The sequence below is a fragment of the Somniosus microcephalus genome, chromosome 22, assembly GCF_052327205.1.
Source record: "Somniosus microcephalus isolate GS21.2 chromosome 22, FLI_Smic_1.0, whole genome shotgun sequence".
NCBI lineage: Eukaryota > Metazoa > Chordata > Chondrichthyes > Squaliformes > Somniosidae > Somniosus > Somniosus microcephalus.
The window spans coordinates 43,028,782-43,046,512 of record NC_141008.1 but is presented as its reverse complement, the minus strand read 5'-3'; the positions used below and the strand labels follow the sequence as shown (position 1 = coordinate 43,046,512).

Genomic DNA, 17,731 nt, shown 5'->3' with positions numbered 1-17,731 from the left:
ACTGCCTACGAAGAAGCAGCTTGTCTAGGTAAAGAAAACACCTCGCACCCATTGTGCTAGAAACACATTTGGTCTCTGTGGAAAAAGGGATTAAGATACAGGGACACTAAAAACAAGTTTTAAAACAACCAAGAAGGCTCTGGCAGCAATCAGATTTTGTTAAAGGCAGAGAGCAATTGGGTTGTGTCAAAGGGAAATATATGAGAAGTTTCACTGAGGCAAAGCAGTTAGAAATGCTGGAGGATAGAAGTCATGCCCCATAATTTAGTGTCAAATGTTTGATGTCAAATGTTTGATACCTAATTCTTGATCATTTTTATCATACCCACCACAGACCTCTGTGGAACACCACTTTTCAATCTGTGAATCTTTTTTGCCCCTATCCTTTATCATGACACCACACATACCATATTGCTGCTAGAAATCCATTTCATTCTACTGTATCAGATCTCTTTTGAAAATCCATATGGAACATATCTGCTGCATTTCCTTTATCCTCTACTATTTCTTCAAATAAATGTATGAGGTTGGTCAAGCATGACCTGACCTTTAATAATGCTGATTAAAACAGGTCTTCAAATAATAGAGATGCAAAGTGTTTTGAATCTCAGTATTTTGAACGGTTCTTCCTAAAATACACACACCCTATTTGATTTTAAATATTAAAATTGTACAGTATTTTATGCTCTAACCATAAAATTATATTTGCTATTTGTATTTTATATGCAATTTTTTTTAATGTTCATACTATTTAGTAATTATGTTACAAAAATTCTCCTCCAAATAAATGATTGAAAGTCTACAATCTTTTGTGAAGTGACAAACTGGAAATCGGATCGAGATCTTGCTGCATATTTTAGATCGGGTTGCCAACCTTCCAAGATTGTCGTGAAATCTCCAGGAATTCAAGATGAATCTCTATGACACCGCTGCAAGCAACCCGGGAGAAAAATCATAGGGCATTGAAAATAATTGATTTTTGCATTTTCTTTGAATGCTTTCATTTACTAGTTATGGGAATATTGGTGATTGGGGGGGGGGGAGGAAGGCTGTTAACTGACTCTCAAGAATCTTTGTCTTGACAAAGGGTTTGACCCGAAATGTTAACTCTATTTTCTCTCCACGGATGTTGCCTGGCCTGCTGAGTTTTTCCAGCATTTTCTGTTATGTCAAGAATCTTCCAATGGGGAATGGAAGAGACTTTTCAATTTCCAATTGGGTGGACGTGTTGGGCTCCCGACGGGGGTGGGGACAGCTCGGCGCGCTTGAAACTTCCAGGATTATCTCCAACCAGAATTGGCAACCCCAATCTTAGAAATCTTTCAAGCAATTTCTATCAACTTCTTCCAACCACCTGAAGTTTCCCCCCCCCAATTCCATTTCAATTCTAAACAAAAAGGGCACGAGTAACCAATGGAACTTGGTGAGGAAGGTGTGAGGTAAGGATACAGGCCATGATATTTGGTTAATTTATTACACCCCCAGAAAATGAGAAGTGAAATAGTAGAAAAATCCAGGTACACTGGGCTTTTCAGCCAATGAAATCTTTGTATTTTTAGCGACCGGGTGGCAGGGCGGAACGAACATTCAGCGTGGAGTGACCGTCAGGAAGGTACAGCTGTGGCGCTCAGGCAAGATGGAAGTGTAAGTTTTTATTATTTCGCTTCCACGTTTATTAATTTGTTGTAAATAATTGGCTAAACGGAACCAGGTACCTGGTGCAACCGGGACACGGACTCCCGGAGATGTCCGGAAGCTTAAACTCCGATTCTGCGATGATCCGGCTTTTCCCGTTCATGTTTCTCAGCCTTTCACGCTGAGAATTCTCGCATCTTTCATTTCATTTCACTCCAGACAAGTCTTGTTCATTTGGATTTAAATTGTTACCTCTATTATGTTTAAATGGCTTTGCAAACAATCTTACTTTTTGCTACAAATCCCCCTAAAGCTGTCAAGATCTGATATTTCAAATCTGTGCTTGGTTATAAGTATTAACCAAGGTAAAATAAATAATGTATGCAGAAAATTGTTGTACTTACGGCCCCACCACTCTCTGATCTGGACCCTCCAATCATTGCTGACAGCACTGAGACAGTGTTGGCCAAAGTCACAAATGCCATCTTGCCACAGCTCTCTGTCCCTCCTCAGCCTCTATGCCACTTTCCACATCACTGACCATACCATCCCTTGGAACATCTCTCCACCACCACAGTCCACCTCCGATGCACTGCTCTCCCAGGGTTCTGCTCCAACTTGTTGCACCATAGACAGTACTTGTCAATAGCCTCTCCTCTCATCCACGCACAGTCACCTTTGGTATATCCCCGGCCTCCATCCTTGGGCTCCTCTTCATGTATATGCTACCCCTCAGTGATGTGATATATGAATACACAAGGTCAGTTACCTGATGTTTCCAGACAACACTCAGCTCCGTCAAGGATGTTGCCAGTCTCCCAAACTACCTTTGACCTGTTGGCAAAACCAAAGCCATTCTTTTTCTCTACATACACATAAGCACCTCTGTCCTCAACCTCCCTAGCAACCGTCTCATCCTAAATACAGGCATTTGAAATCTTTGTTGCACAGCTTGACACTTTACACACCTTTCTCCCCTACCAAGACTGTTTTCTTTCACCTCTGAAATGTTGCCTACCTCCCACTCCACCTCTCTGCTGCTGAAATCCTAATCCATCATTTATTAACTCAAAGCTCAACTTCTCCAACACTCTATTTGTTGGTCTTTCCACTCTCTTTAAAAAAAAAAGACAAATCATCCAAAATATTGCCTCCATCTTTGCCCACACTTCCTCACCAAGCTCCACTGGTTACCCATACCGTAGTGAATTGATTTGAATATCCTCCTCTTGACCTTCAAATACTTCAATGGCCTCACGCCACCCTTCCTCAGTAATCCCTTCTAGCCATACATCTCGATACATAGAAACATAGAAGATAGGAGCAGGAGTAGGCCATTCGGCCCCTCGAGCCTGCTCCGCCATTTAATGAGATCATGGCTGATCATCCAAATTCAGTACCCTGTCCCTGCCTTTTCCCCATATCCCTTGATCTCTTTAGCCTTAAGAAATATATCTAACTCCTTCTTGAATATATTTATAGACACTCGATTGCTTCTTCATTGATAGCCACTCATTTCCCATGCACTTTGTTGTATCCGTGTATTAATGGAGACACGGAATGCAGGAGTTGGTTTAACAGGTGTTTACTGAACAAAGTCTGGAGGTGAACTAAAAAATACAAGACACTATACAGGCTTATATAGCCCGAGTGGTCACTACCGGTATTACAGTACACAGGGGCTCTTAAAGGTACATACACTACAATTCCTCCCCTTTTAGATAATTAGTACATAACATTTTAAGTAATCATTAATTAACATGTTTACAAGAACAATAATCTACACATTTGCTGCAGTTAATCAATTATAAGTCAGTCTCTCTGGAGGCTTCCTGACTTGGTCCGGATAACGCCTCGGTGGTGTAGTAGTTTCTTTTGGCAAGGTCGATTTGGCTTGAATGCCAGTGTCGGGTTCATCTGGTTCCAGTATCACCGGATCGGAGGTAGATACTATGGGTATCTCTGCTTCATCATTAGGCGTATAGAGTTGTGGTGTAGGTTGTCCCTTTTCGGATGACTCTATGATCTGGTCAGCATGGCGCCTTATTATGCTTTCTCCAATGTCCATGGTATACATCAGAGGTCCTAGTCATGTGCAAATAGTTCCAGGCTGCCATTTCTCGGTACGGTAGTCCCGGGCCAAAACTTGTTGACCTATCTGGAAGGTTCTAGTTGGCCTTTCATTCATGCCTTGAAATTGCCGGTTCTTTATGTCCCTTCTGATGTTTGGCTTGATCAAATCCAGCCGGCATCTTAGTCTTCTATTGAAAAACATCATGGCGGGAGTTTGGTTTGTAACCACATGTGTTGCATTCCTGTATGCAAACAAGAAGTTATCTACCTTATGTTGTAGATTTATGTCTTCATTACCCATGGCTTTTATGGCCTTCTTGAAGGTCTGGACAAACCTTTCAGCTAATCCATTGGTGGCGGGATGGTATGGGGCGGACGTGTAGTGCTTAACCCCATTGTTTTTTAAGAACTTCCTGAATTCTTCGGACACAAATTGCGGTCCATTATCAGAACAGATCTGTTCAGGCAGCCCATTCCTGGCAAATATGGTCCTTAATACTGTGATGGTTTTTTCCGTGGTGGTGGAGGACATCTTTATTACCTCCGGCCACTTGGAGTGTGCATCAAATGCGATTAAGAATATTGAGTCCATAAATGGACCAGCAAAGTCGATGTGTACCCTTTGCCATGGAGATGAGGGCCACTCCCATGGATGTAGAGGGGCTTGTGGTGGGGCGTTTTGGACCTTCTGGCATCCTAGACAGCTCTTGGTCATTTCTTCGATGTCTCCATCGATACCTGGCTACCACACAAACGCTCTGGCTAGGTTCTTCATTTTCACTCCACCCAGATGCCCCTCGTGAAGCTCCTTTAGCACTTTATCCTGGAGTTTGGGTGGAATCACCACTCTGGATCCACACATCAAGGTTCCTCGGCACACTGACAGCTGTTCTCTTCTTTGCGAGAATGCTGGCAACAGTGGTTCGCCATGTGCTGGCCATCCCTTCACCATTAAATCGTAGACTCGTGAGAGAGTCGGGTCATTTCTCGTTTCCTTTTCAATGGTAGAATTTGTTACTGGTAGACATTCCACTATGGTTGAGTGGAACATCTCCACTGGGTCCACTGTAGGTGTCTCTTCTACCGTTGGCAACGGTAGGCGCGATAACCCGTCAGCATTCCCATGCTGTTTTGATCCTTTGTATTCTATGTCATATTGGTGTGCCCCTAGGAAAAGGGACCACCTCTGTAGCCTTTGCGCTGTCATAATGGGAACGCCCTTTTTAGGGTTGAATATGGAGACGAGGGGTTGATGGTCAGTCAACGAGGTAAATTTTTGTCCGTGTAGGTAATGGTTGAATTTCTTCACTCCCCATACCAGGCTGAGTGCTTCCCTGTCGATCTGGGCATAGTTACGCTCAGCTGAGTTCAATGAGCGTGACGCAAAAGCTATCGGCCGCTCCGAGCCATCAGGGAATCTATGCGATAATACCGCACCTACGCCGTAAGGGGATGCATCGCACGCCAGTCTGATTGGCAGTGATGGGTTGTAATGAGCCAACACTTCCTTGGGCGTGATCAAGCCTTTGCATTTATGGAAGGCACGTTTACAGTCTTCGCTCCATTTCCAAATTACTCCCGTTTGTAGCAGTGCGTTAAGAGGGTGCAGAACAGTCGACAAGTTCGGTAAAAATTTATGATAGTAATTTATCAATCCCAGGAACGACCTTAATTGTGAGACATTTTCAGGTGCTGGGGCTTTTATGACCACTTCAATTTTTTCAGGTGATTTATGCAACCCTTCTTCGTTAATTATATGGCCACAATATGATATTTGTTTCTGGAAAAATTCGCACTTGGGGCGATTTGCTCGTAGGCCCCGTTCTCTCAGCCTAGTGAGCACCTGCTCCAAATTGGCAAGGTGCTCGTTGTCGTTTTCTCCTGTTACAAGGATGTCGTCTAGGTAGCATTGAGTCCCCGGAATCCCTTGCAGGACTTGCTCCATAGCTCTTTGCCAGATAGCTGGAGCTGATGCTACTCCGAAAACCAGTCGATTGTACTGGTACAGGCCTTTGTGTGTGTTTATCGTGAGATACTTTTTAGAGGCCTCCTCAACCTCCATCTGTAGATATGCCTGTGCCAAGTCAATTTTGGTGAAACATTTCCCTCCGGATAGTGAGGCGAAAATATCTTCTATCCTCGGAAGAGGATACTGTACCGTGTGAAGGACCGGGTTTACAGTCACCTTGAAGTCCCCACAGATGCAAATTTTTCTCTGTTCTTCAGATTTATCATTATTCAACGTTTTCTTCATGACCGGGACGATGGGTGTTGCCCACTCGCTCCAATCTATCTTGGATAACACGCCTGCCTTTTCCAAATTCTCCAGCTCTGCCTCGACTGCTGGACGAATTGCGTATGGCACCGGTCTTGCCTTAAAAAACTTGGGAATTGCCGCATTTTCCACTTTTATTGAGGCGGTGACGCCTTTCAAGGTTCCTAGTTCCTGTTGAAACACTTCTTTGGCGTTGGCCAAGATGTCTTTTAATCGTTCAGGTATGACGTCATCATCATTGTTTTTCTTACTGGTCACCGTCAGTGCCTGAATGGAGTGCCAGTCTAAACGTATCTTCCTGATCCATTCACGTCCCAACAGCGGTGGACCACCATCTTGCAGAACGTATAAATACAACTTCTGTATTTCCTTGCCGTTGTATACAACAGGCACCCTTATTTTCCCTCTGGGGTATACTTTCTGCCCCGTATATGTCTTCAAGATAATGGATGTGTCTTTCAAAGGTATATGCGGAAATAGCCGCTCGTAATCCCGTCGACTTATGACGGTCAGAGCTGATCCTGTATCTAGCTCCATTTTAACTGGGGACCCCGCTATCGTGAGGGTAACCCAAATGGTCTGGTAATCTTCTTTGGCAATTACATTATGTAATTTGAGACAGCTTAGTCTCTTGTTTCGGGAGTCGCTGTCACTCTTCTGGTCTTCGGAGCTACTGTCCGTCATCATTTGTACCTTTCTGTACTTTTCCTTATTGATTTTTTTTCTGTCAGTGGATTTTTTGTTTCCAGATCGGCATACACGTGCAATGTGTCCCATCTTTCTGCATTGCCTGCATGCTTTGTCCTTGAACCAGCAGCCCCTGTGGTCATGGGTGGATCTGCCGCAGCGATAACATCTCTCGAAACCCCATGTCATTTCATGGGTGCCGAAGTCCTGTGGCTTTTGCTGTATCTCTGCAGCTCCTCTTGCTGCTGCTTCGTATGATACAGCCACACTGAAAGCCTTGTCCAGTGTCAAATCTTTCTCAGAAAGTAGCCTTTTCTGTGTTCCTTCACTTAGGAGACCGCAGACGAATTTGTCTCGTAGAGAATCTGCCAGTCCTGCCCCGAATTGGCAGTGCTTTCTTAATTCGGTGAGGTAATCAGCGTTACTTTCATTCTTGTGCTGATTCCTCCTGAAGAATTTGAATTGTTCCGCTATCAGCAGCGGTGTTGGGTTTAAGTGCTCCTGTAGGGTATCAACAATCTCCTTAAAATTCTTGTCCATCGGTTTGGCTGGAGTGATTAAGTTTCGTAACAGCCCGTATGTCCTTGCGCCCATCAGATTTAGAAGTACCGATGCCTTTTTATCATCCTCTACTTCATTCGCTGTGCAATATACCTCCACTCTTTCCACATATGTGGTCTAATCCTCTATATCACTATCGAAAGCAGTAATATTGCCAGTCTTAGGCATCCTGAAAATCAAAAATGGCGCCTCCCTCACTTTCCTTTCTTCCCTGCCAAGAAAAAATGGCGTCTCCCGCGCTTTCCCGCTGCTGCCGCTGCTGACAATGCTGTTCTACGCGGTTTTTATTTACACATATTTTTAATAGTTGGAGACTCGTTCCCGCCGGACTCTCTGGGACTTTTCCCTCCCTCTGCTTGGTCCGAACGCCGACCTGCTTTGCAGCGCCGGCCGTCTCCCGAGTGCTCCACCCTCCGTCTCTGTTTGCCTCCGCCTTCCGACTCGCTGCTCGGCCCCGCTGCAGCGCCACCCGATCGAGCCCCAGCCCGCCGCCCAGGAAGGATTAGTGCAGTACCTGCCACCAGCCCGGCAAGCTGGTGAAACCACAGTTTTTTTTTTCTTCGACCTTCGTCTGAGGAATCGATCTCCTTGAGGTGCTGCCGAATTGCAGGTAAGTCCGTTTCCAATTCGTCGCCACTGTTGTATCCGTGTGTTAATGGAGACATGGAATGCAGGAGTTGGTTTAACAGGTGTTTACTGAACAAAGTCTGGAGGTGAACTAGAAAATACAAGACACTATACAGGCTTATAAAGCCCGAGTGGTTACAGTAAGAAGTCACACAACACCAGGTTATAGTCCAACAGCTTTATTTGAAATCACAAGCTTTCGGAGCGCTGCTCCTTCGTCAGGTGAAGTGGAGAAATGCATAAAGACACAGCTTATATAGTCAGAGAATCATGTCAGATGTTTACAGGTAATCTTGCCAACTGCCATTTATCACACCTCGGCAGAGAGATAATCACAGCAATCAAAGGTGTGAATGGTGTCCAAACAGGTCAGTCAGGAAAACATTACATCAAAGAACAATGAGGTGGGGTCACAAGGGGCCAGATATTGCAGATGCTGGGGTCTGTATGAAAAACAAAAAAACAGGGTTTTTTTTGCTGGAAATCACAGCAGGTCCGGCCGTATCGGTGTAGAGAGAACAAGCCAAGTCGACATTGGCTTGTTCTCTCTACACCGATACGGCCGGACCTGCTGTGATTTCCAGCAAAAAAAAAAAGGTTTTTTGTCTTTTTTTGTTTTTCATACAGACCCCAGCATCTGCAATATTTGACCCCTTGTGACCCCACCTCATTGTTCTTTGATGTAATGTTTTCCTGACTGACCTGTTTGGACACCATTCACACCTTTGATTGCTGTGATTATCTCTCTGCCGAGGTGTGATAAAGGGCAGTTGGCAAGATTACCTGTAAACATCTGACATGATTCTCTGTCTTTATGCATTTCTCCACTTCACCTGACGAAGGAGCAGCGCTCCGAAAGCTTGTGATTTCAAATAAAGCTGTTGGACTATAACCTGGTGTTGTGTGACTTCTTACATTTGTCCACCCCAGTCCAACTCCGGCATCTCCACACCATGGGTATTACAGTACACAGGGGCTCTTAAAGGTACATACACTACACACCTCACCACCTCTCTTTGTGTTTTCGAGTGGCTTTAAGTCCCTTTTCTTTGATCATGCTTTTGCAACCCTTAGCCTCTCTATTCTCTTTTTCCTCCTGCTCTGTGGCTATTTCTCCACTGCTTTGAGATGTGTCTCTGCACATAAGGAGCGACGTAGAAATGCAAGTTGTTAAAATAATATCCTGGGTTCAAATGCATTCTGTTTTTTTTTCAAATAGTACAACCAAGGGTTATCCCCTTGAATTATGATAATCAGCATTTGTCTCAGACTAACAGTTCAGCCTTTGTGCAGGAAGGGGACAAACTGGCTTACTGGCATTTTGAGAAGTCCTGTAGTCTAAAGAGAAACTGCAGTGTCAGTGGAAACTTAAAGTGGGGAATACTGGTGGCTCGCTGTATAAAAGCGAGGTGGGATTTTAAGAAGCAAATAATTCTTACGGTGTGCTTTGGTTTTTTGATTTCTTTTTTAAATTAAACCTTTCATATCTATGAAGCAGGGTCATGCATTTATAATATTTACTGGCCATTTATAATATTTACTGGTAATTGGTTACTGAAAAAGCAAATCTAAACTGTTTTAGCTGTTACTTAATGTCAGTTGTCACAGTCTGGTTTTCTACCCTTTCACCTATAATAATACGAAAAGATATAGATTATGCTGAGAGTTTTAAGACTGTATTTTGATTATTGGATTCTGACCATAAACCACTCTGATCAATCAAGCTCTTCTTTCACAAGAGTGAAGATAGAAACTTGTAATTCCTGTTTTGTGTAATTCACTCACCACCTACAGGCAGTAAGTGGAATGCCACACACCTATATTCAGCAACAGGTTTAAAAAGAACTTCGCTGATACAGTGAGCCCCACATTTAGTGAATACCAATTTTATGCTAAAGCTTTTATACTTGGGTGTTCAGTCAAAATGAGACCGCATTGGGAACAAGAGCTAAACATCTGCAAGTAAATTAACTTAAATTACCTATACTTTATATTAAAGAATGGATAGAATTAGGGAAAGTTACAAAAACTAAAGAACAGAAGTAGTTCTTTGTTTACTCTCAATAAAATCTATTATAGCGGTCTCTCTTCCTATTGTAGTTGATGCAGTTGTCCAGCGCATTGAACGTTGACAGATGCCGACCAGGAACATGCATTTATTTTGCATCTTTAACATAGAAAAAATATTCCAGGGAACTTCACAGAGGTTTAATCAGACAAAAATGAATGCTATGCCAAAGAAGGAGATTTTAGGAGAAGTGACCAAAAGCTTGGTCAAAGGGGTTGGTTTTCAGTAGGGTCTTAAAGGAGGAGAGGCAGGTGGAGGAGTTTAGGAAGGGAATTCCAGAACATGGGGCCTTGACAGCTGAATTGCATGGCTGCCAATGGTGCGACAAGAGGGGGAGGAGGGATTGCACAAAAGACCATGGTCAAGGGAACGGAGTGTTTGGGAAGGGTGTCATAGGGCTGGAGGAGATTACAGACAGAGCAAGGCGATGTAGGGATTTAAATACAAGAACATAAGTAGTAAGAGCAGGAGTCGGCCATACGGCCCCTCGAGCCTGCTCCGCCATTCAATAAGATCATGGCTGATCATCGACCTCAACTCCACTTTCCCGCCCGGTCTCCATATCCCTTGATTCCCCTAGATTCCAAAAGGATGAGAGTTTTAAATTTGAGTCTTTGGGGGACAGTGAGCCAATGTAAATCATCAAGCACAGGGGCAATATATAGGCATATAGTCTAGTGATTATGTTACTGGACCAGTAATCCAGAGGCTTGAACTAATAATCCAGGGAACGTGAGTTCAAATCCCACCATGGCAGTTTGAGAATTTTAATTCAGTTTAAATCTGGCAATAAAATGCTCTTATCAGGAAAACCCCAACAGGTTCGACAATCCCCTTTAAGGAAGGAATCCTGCTGTCCTTGTCTGGTCTGGTGGGTTTTTGAGCAGGCGGTGATGACAGGGGTTTTGAAATGGAGGGGAACAGTACTTGAGGAGAGGGAACCATTTACAATTTCAGCTAGCATAAATTGGGTAGTCAGTTTAGTAGAAATGGGGTCAGGGAGCAGGAGGTGGGTCTCGTATGTCAATGGCCCAGATTTTGCAGTTAAAATAATGGTGAGGCTATCGGCGCTCACCGCTATAAAGGAGTAAATCGGACAGTAGTGGCACACATTGGCCTAGATTTAGCACATCGTATAATGGTCTGCACAGGCGAAGATAAACACGGAAATCAGGAAGTTGCTGTCCGAGTTGCCCTGCTCCTCCACAAGCTTCGCTACACTGATACCTTGCCGAGAGACTCGGCATTCAGATACATGAAGGACGTGAATTTGGGGTACTTACCCACTAGGATTACATAGGATATATATGGCACAGAAACAGACCTTTCGGCCCAACCAGTTCACGCCGGTGTTTATGCTCTACTCGAGCCCCACTAGATACCCACTAAACACCAGAAAAAGTGAGGAATAACAACAGGAAACGCTGGAAAAACTCAGCAGGCCAGGCAACATCCGTGGAGAGAGAAAAAGAGTTAACGTTTCAGGTCGAAGACCCTCCGTCAGGACTAGTTGGGGCTTGAACATTCAAGTGTAAATGAATTTTTAACAGCGTATCAAGTCTTAATTTCTGCCAAACACCTCTCTGGTACTGAAAATTTACTTTTAAAAGTTTGATGTCTCATTCCTTCAGATTTTAATTATTGTTGGAGATTTTTTTTAAATTAAGATAAAAACTTTATTTTACGTTTTTTGTCTCGTTCATCGCTCTTAATCCCATCTTTCTTTCCCTCTCTTTATTTCACTTCATGTTGGATTTGATGGTATGGTTGTCACAGTAATAACATCGTTTCTTAGTTTTCCTAATAGTAAGCAACTACATCTTGACTGCCTACAATATTGGCACACATTGTGACAGAAATATGCTTCTTTGATATCTTTCTTACAGTTACATTGTTGTCTGGAAAGGGGAGAATTCTATCCAAGGAAGCTCTTTTAAAAAAAAAAAATTGAATCTCTTTATGAATGTTATTAGGTCAGTATTCAGCAAGAAAGTGAGGATGGTCAAGATAAAGAAGATAGCATAAATAAATAATTAAAAGTTGCATTTTCAGTGTGAGCTCTTTGAATGCTTCTGCTGTCACTGATATCGCCAACTGTTTGAGAATTCAAATGGAAGACCCACAACTTTAGCAATTGGCTTCACTTTGCCCTTTGGCACTTGTCCACATATTGCTGCTTTTTGTCTCTTGTAGTTTATGGCCACCTGTCTTTCATATTTTTTCCCCTGCTGTTTTCATCATCTCGTTACTACATCATGTTCTTTTGCTTACTTCTGGCAATGGTACACAGATTATGGATGCTGCAAGTTCAAATTATGCACTGTCCTTGCTTTGCTTTATCTGGCCAATCAAGGCTGATTACCAGATGCTTTTATTCAATTCACAGGCAGCTTCAACACAAACATTTTCCTTGACTAAGCAGTGTGTTTGAAACCATCTGAAGCTTTTGTGGATTGCAGCTAATATCGGAAATGGGCCAGAAACACACTAATGGCATGAATTAAAGCACATTCACGGCATCACAAAGACCACCGACTTCCACCTCCCTACACCTCTCTGCCTCGCTCTCCTCCTTTAAGACCCCCCCCCCCCCCCTTAAAGCTTACCTCTTTGACCAAGCTTTTAGTAACCCCACCTAATATCTCTTTCTTTGGCTCGGTGTCAACTTTTATCTGATTATGCCCCTGCGAAGTGCGTTGGATGTTTTCCTACGTTAAAGGCAAGTTGTTGAATTGGATCAATGTACGTGCCATTCTGAATATACATGCCTTTTCTATGTTCAGATATCTATAATATAGTGAAAGTCTTGTGTATAGGGTGTGCTTTTTATACTCAGTAACTAATTAATTACTTCCCCTTGTGATGCTATTTTCATCATGCTGGGTGTTCATTTAAATGATAAATATTTATGCTTGCCACATATACCTTTGAATGAATCCTCCCATCTCTAAGGTAGATGGCGCTATGGTCCTTTCTTTTTAAGAGTCATAGAGTTATACAGCACAGAAAGAGGCCCATCGTGTCCGCGCTGGCCATCAAGCCCTATCTATTCTAATCCCATTTTCCAGCACTTGGTCCGTAGCCTTCTATGCTATGGCGTTTCAAGTGCTCATCTAAATGCTTCTTGAATGTTGTGAGGGTTCCTGCCTCTACCATCCTTTCAGGCAGTGAGTTCCAGATTCCAACCACCCTCTGGGTGAAAAAGTTTTTCCTCAAATCCCCTCTAAACCTCCTGCCCCTTACCTTGAAACTATGCCCCCTGGTTATTGACTCCTCTACTAAGGGGAAAAGTTCCTTTCTATCTACCCTATCTATGCCCCTCATAATTTTGTACACCTCAGCCAGGTCCCCCCTCAGCCTTCTCTGCTCTAAGGAAAACAACCCCAGCCTGTCCAGTCTCTCTTCATAGCTGAAACGCTCCGGCCCAGCTAATATCCTGGTGAATCTCCTCTGCACCCTCTCCAATGCAATCACATTCTTCCTATAGTGTGGCGACCAGAACTGAACACAGTATTCCAGCTGTGGCCTAACTAGCATTTTGTACAGCTCCATCATAACCTCCCTGCTCTTATATTCTATGCCTCGACTAATGAAGGCAAGTATCCCATATGCCTTCTTAACCACCTTATCTACCTGTCCTGCTGCCTTCAGGGATCTATGTACATGCACACCAAGGTCCCTCTGATCCTCTGCCCTTCCTAGGGTCCTACCATTCATTGTGTATTCCCTTGCCTTGTTAGTCCTCCCAAAATGCATCACCTCACACTTTTCAGGGTTAAATTCCATTTGCCACTGTTCTGACCAACCCGTCGATATCGTCCTGTAGCCTGAGGCTTCCCTCCTCGCTATTTACCACTCCACCAATTTTTGTGTCACCTGCAAACTTACCGATCATACCTCCTACATTCATATCTAAATCATTATTGTACACTACAAATAGCAAGGGACCCAGCACCGATCCCTGCGGTACACCACTGTACACAGGCTTCCAGTCACACAAACAACCTTCGAACATCACCCTCTGCCTCCTGCCACTAAGCCAATTTTGGATCCAATGTGCCAAATTGCCCTGGATCCCATGGGCTCTTACCGTCTTGACCAGTCTCCCATGTGGGACTTTGTCAAAAGCCTTACTGAAGCCCATGTAGACGAATCAACTGCACTACCCTCATCCACACACCTAGTCACCCCCTCTCAAAATTCAATCAAATTGGTTAGACATGATCTCCCCCGGACACAGCCATGCTGACTATCCTTGATTAATCCTTGCCTCTCCAAGTGGAGACTAATTCTGTCCCTCAGAATTTTTTCCAATAATTTCCCTACCACTGATGTTAGGCTTACTGGCCTGTAATTCCCTGGTTTATCCCTACTACCCTTCTTAAATAATGGTGCTACGTTAGCTGTCCTCCAGTCCTCTGGCACCTCCCCTGTGGCCAGAGAGGTTCTGAAAATTTGTGTCAGAGCCCCTGCAATCTCCTCCCTTGCCTCACATAGCAGCCTGGGATACATCTCGTCTGGGCCTGGGGATTTATCCACTTTTAAGCCTGCTTCTTGTTGGTCCTGGTTCTGGTCCTACTGGGAGTGTGAACTGTGAGTTGGTTATTGAGCACTTCAAAAACAAAATTAAGTTATTAATCCTATTTAAAATTTCATTACCTTTAATATCTTTGAAGCAGCCCAATTGCTACAGAACCGTAAAGCCAGTTACACTTCACAGCAGGAATGGGCTTTCGTACCTATGGGAAGGATTCCCTACCTGCGACCTCTCTCACTTCCCATGATCAGATCCTGGATCACCCACCACCAAACACAACTTCCACCAGGAGCCCTGCAAACACCAGCGCTGGTCATTTCAGTTTCTTAAGCACTTTGATAGTTTTTAAAAGCACTTAAAGCTGGTTTCTGCTCACAGTAGGAGCCCAGTCTTTCTTTGGGCAGGGCTGGGATCCCTATGTTAACAAGGGTGGAGCTTTCCCCTGCTATGTGGGAAAACCCTGAATTTAAACAAAATTGGGTTTTCCAGTATAGGAAAGCATTGGGTAGATTTTTTAATCCTCTGGGGAATGGAGGGGGAGTATTTGCTTTCATTCCTCTCCACCCACCATGCCTATGCCTCTTCCTACTCCCTGCTCTCTCCTACTCCCTTTTGCCACCTTCGTGCTTTCTCTTTCCACTGCTTCCACCTGTGCCGTTTCCTTCTCCCTTCTATTGCCACCCTTTCTTGCACGTGCCCTGGCCTTGCTCACTCTTCTGTGCCACCTGATCCTGCCGCTGAACAGCAATGCATTCCCTCTCACCAGTCCACTTACTGCTGTTACGCCTCTGTTCCCATGCAGCAGGACTTCCCCCTCACCCCCCCAACTTCCTTCTGCCACGTTCTGCAGCTTCCACCCCCACAGCAAGCACCATTCGTTTCCTCACATTGTTGACCTGAAATCCCTATTGGCATGCCACTCTTCCCCTCCCTCCATGCTCTGCCACTCCCGCCATATCTTGGCTCAGTGGTGACACTCTTGTTACTTCTCCCACACCTCAAGATGCTCCTTCCCTTTAATACAGATATTTTTTTTTACTTCCTTCCTTCATAGCTTTTTGCCCACCATTCTTTTCTTCACCACCGTTCGCACCTCATCCCACCAATCTCTTTCACTGACCACCAAACTCACTGCAACTCCTAACTTTCCTCTTCACTGTCATTCAACCCAAATTCCCACCTTATCATCCACTAACCACCAACAACTTCTCCACACTCACATTATTTTCCCTTCCATGCTCAGCTAGTGGTTTGTACTTCCCCAATCATCAGCCTCAACCAGTGTTCCTTCTAACTTTTTTTTGCACCGAGAGGGCCACGAACTCCTTTAAGCGAGACCTTTTGTCCGTGAGCAAATTTTAAAACAACAACAACCACTTAAAAGCATATATACAGTAATACTATAGTGCCACCCCACCGTCTCCAATCATGAGACAATCAGACAAGGTCTATACAAGTTTAACATAACTTCTCTGCTTTTGAATTCTATTCCTCTAGAAATGAGCCCCAGTGCATTATTTGCACTTTTATGGCTTTTTTAACCTGCGTTGCTACTTTTAATGATTTGTGAATTTATACCCCTGGATCCCTTTGCACCTCTACCCCATTTAGATATTTAGATTCTTATTTTCCAAGGAATAGGTCGCCTCCTTATTCCTCCTAATTCCTCCTACCAGATGCACCACCTCACACTTATCTATATTGAAATTCATTTGTCATTTACATGCCCATTCTGCACATTTGTTTACAGTAGAATTAATTAAAAGCATTTAGTTCGTCATGCACAAACTCGATTTAATAAAAAAATTACTTGACAGAAATGACTGCGATATAAAAGAAATGCTTAATAATGCATTAACACTTCAGAAACGTCACTCAGTTACACGGTTATGCATCGACAAACAATCCAAAAGGTCATGGTGTGCTGAAAGAGGCAGATCTATCCGTGCAATTTGTATTCATTTGAAAGTTTTCAACGTATTAGCCCATCCCTTATGTCACTATAGCAGTGGCTGCACAAGCAGCAGGAGCAGCGGCTTTCCTATGGTGCTGATGCACTGTACGTCCACATAAGTGATTAGAATATTAATCACAATGCAACCAGACAACCAACAAATATAAAGTGCTGTAGGTCTTTAGTTCACAGTATTAAAAAGAATTATCAGTTTAATCGAAGTATTTTCTGTGTCTCTCAATAAATAAATAATAGTTTCTTCTAAAGTAGCTTCCTGCAATTTTTATACATCATTACATAACGCTTGTTACTGTTAACACTTCACTAAACGTTTAAGAGGAAATCTATATTTATGTTATTCCTGGGACTTGTTAGGACTATAGAACGACAGACAAAATAAAATCGTTTGCATTTCCCCCCCTTTTTTAGTTTCTTCCTAAACGTCTTTTTATTGACTTTAAAAAAAATCTATATATATAAAAGAGTTTGTCTGTCTGTCTGTCCGTCTGGCTATACAATCAAAAGTTATAGAGCGTACCTACACATATGTTACATCAAAAGAAAGCTTATCATTAGGGGAGTCTAATAGGCGTATTAACTTTTTGGTTGACAAAAATTGTTCGGACAGTATACAGAAAGGGTCAAAAAACGGCAAAATTCCGCTCATTAGCGTTGAGTGACGTGATGGTTGACCAATCGTACAGGGGATAGCGTTGAGTGACGTGATGGTTGACCAATTGGTGCATCACGGGGGGGGGGTTCATTGTGTGTGTGGGCAGGCCATCCTACAGGGGATAGCGTTGAGTGACGTGATGGTTGACCAATCCTACAGTTAAGTAACCTGATGGTTGACCAATCGGTGCGTCACGGGGGGCGTTTCATTGCGTGTGTGGGCGCGCCTAATCCTTCTGAGCTGAGGTGAGTGGCCACCATCTTGATTCCTAACTATTGATTTATTTTTCCCACTTTCTGTGTGTTTATTTTGAAATAATAGATTTCCAACAAAAAAAAAGTTGCTTTTAAAAGAAAAAAACATCCTTTTGCAAAGGGTACTCGGGCTTTCCCCCCCTCGGCGGTGGATGAGCTGCCTCAGGCCTCGAAGCCTCGGCCTCTCCTCGCCAGCCACGCCCGAGCTAGGCACCGCCCGTCCCGCTGGGCCCGATTCCAAACCAGCGGCCCGCGATCACCGCCATCTTGGTAAAGGCTGGCGCGGCGGGACTGAGCCAAGCGTTGCCATCGCCGCCATCTTGGTAAAGGCTGGCGGGGCGGGAGACAGCGAGTGCGTGAATGGCGGCGGCGGCCCGGAGCAGGACC

The 17,731-nt window shown here is 43.8% G+C and overlaps 1 protein-coding gene across 2 annotated transcripts in view; it reads left to right on the top strand.

Moving 5' to 3' along the window:
• The first annotated feature begins 1,275 nt into the window (after positions 1 to 1,275).
• crcp (calcitonin gene-related peptide-receptor component protein) overlaps positions 1,276 to 17,731 on the top strand; it is a 75,956-nt gene continuing 59,500 nt past the window's right edge. Inside the window, exons 1-2 of one of the 2 annotated variants that reach the window (XM_085964529.1) lie at positions 1,276 to 1,439; positions 1,560 to 1,644. In XM_085964529.1, coding sequence (XP_085820655.1) covers positions 1,637 to 1,644 — 8 coding nt within the window. In that variant the 5' untranslated portion in view covers positions 1,276 to 1,439; positions 1,560 to 1,636. The remainder of the gene's footprint in view (positions 1,440 to 1,559; positions 1,645 to 17,731) is intronic. The other variant, XM_085964530.1, reaches the window with a different exon arrangement.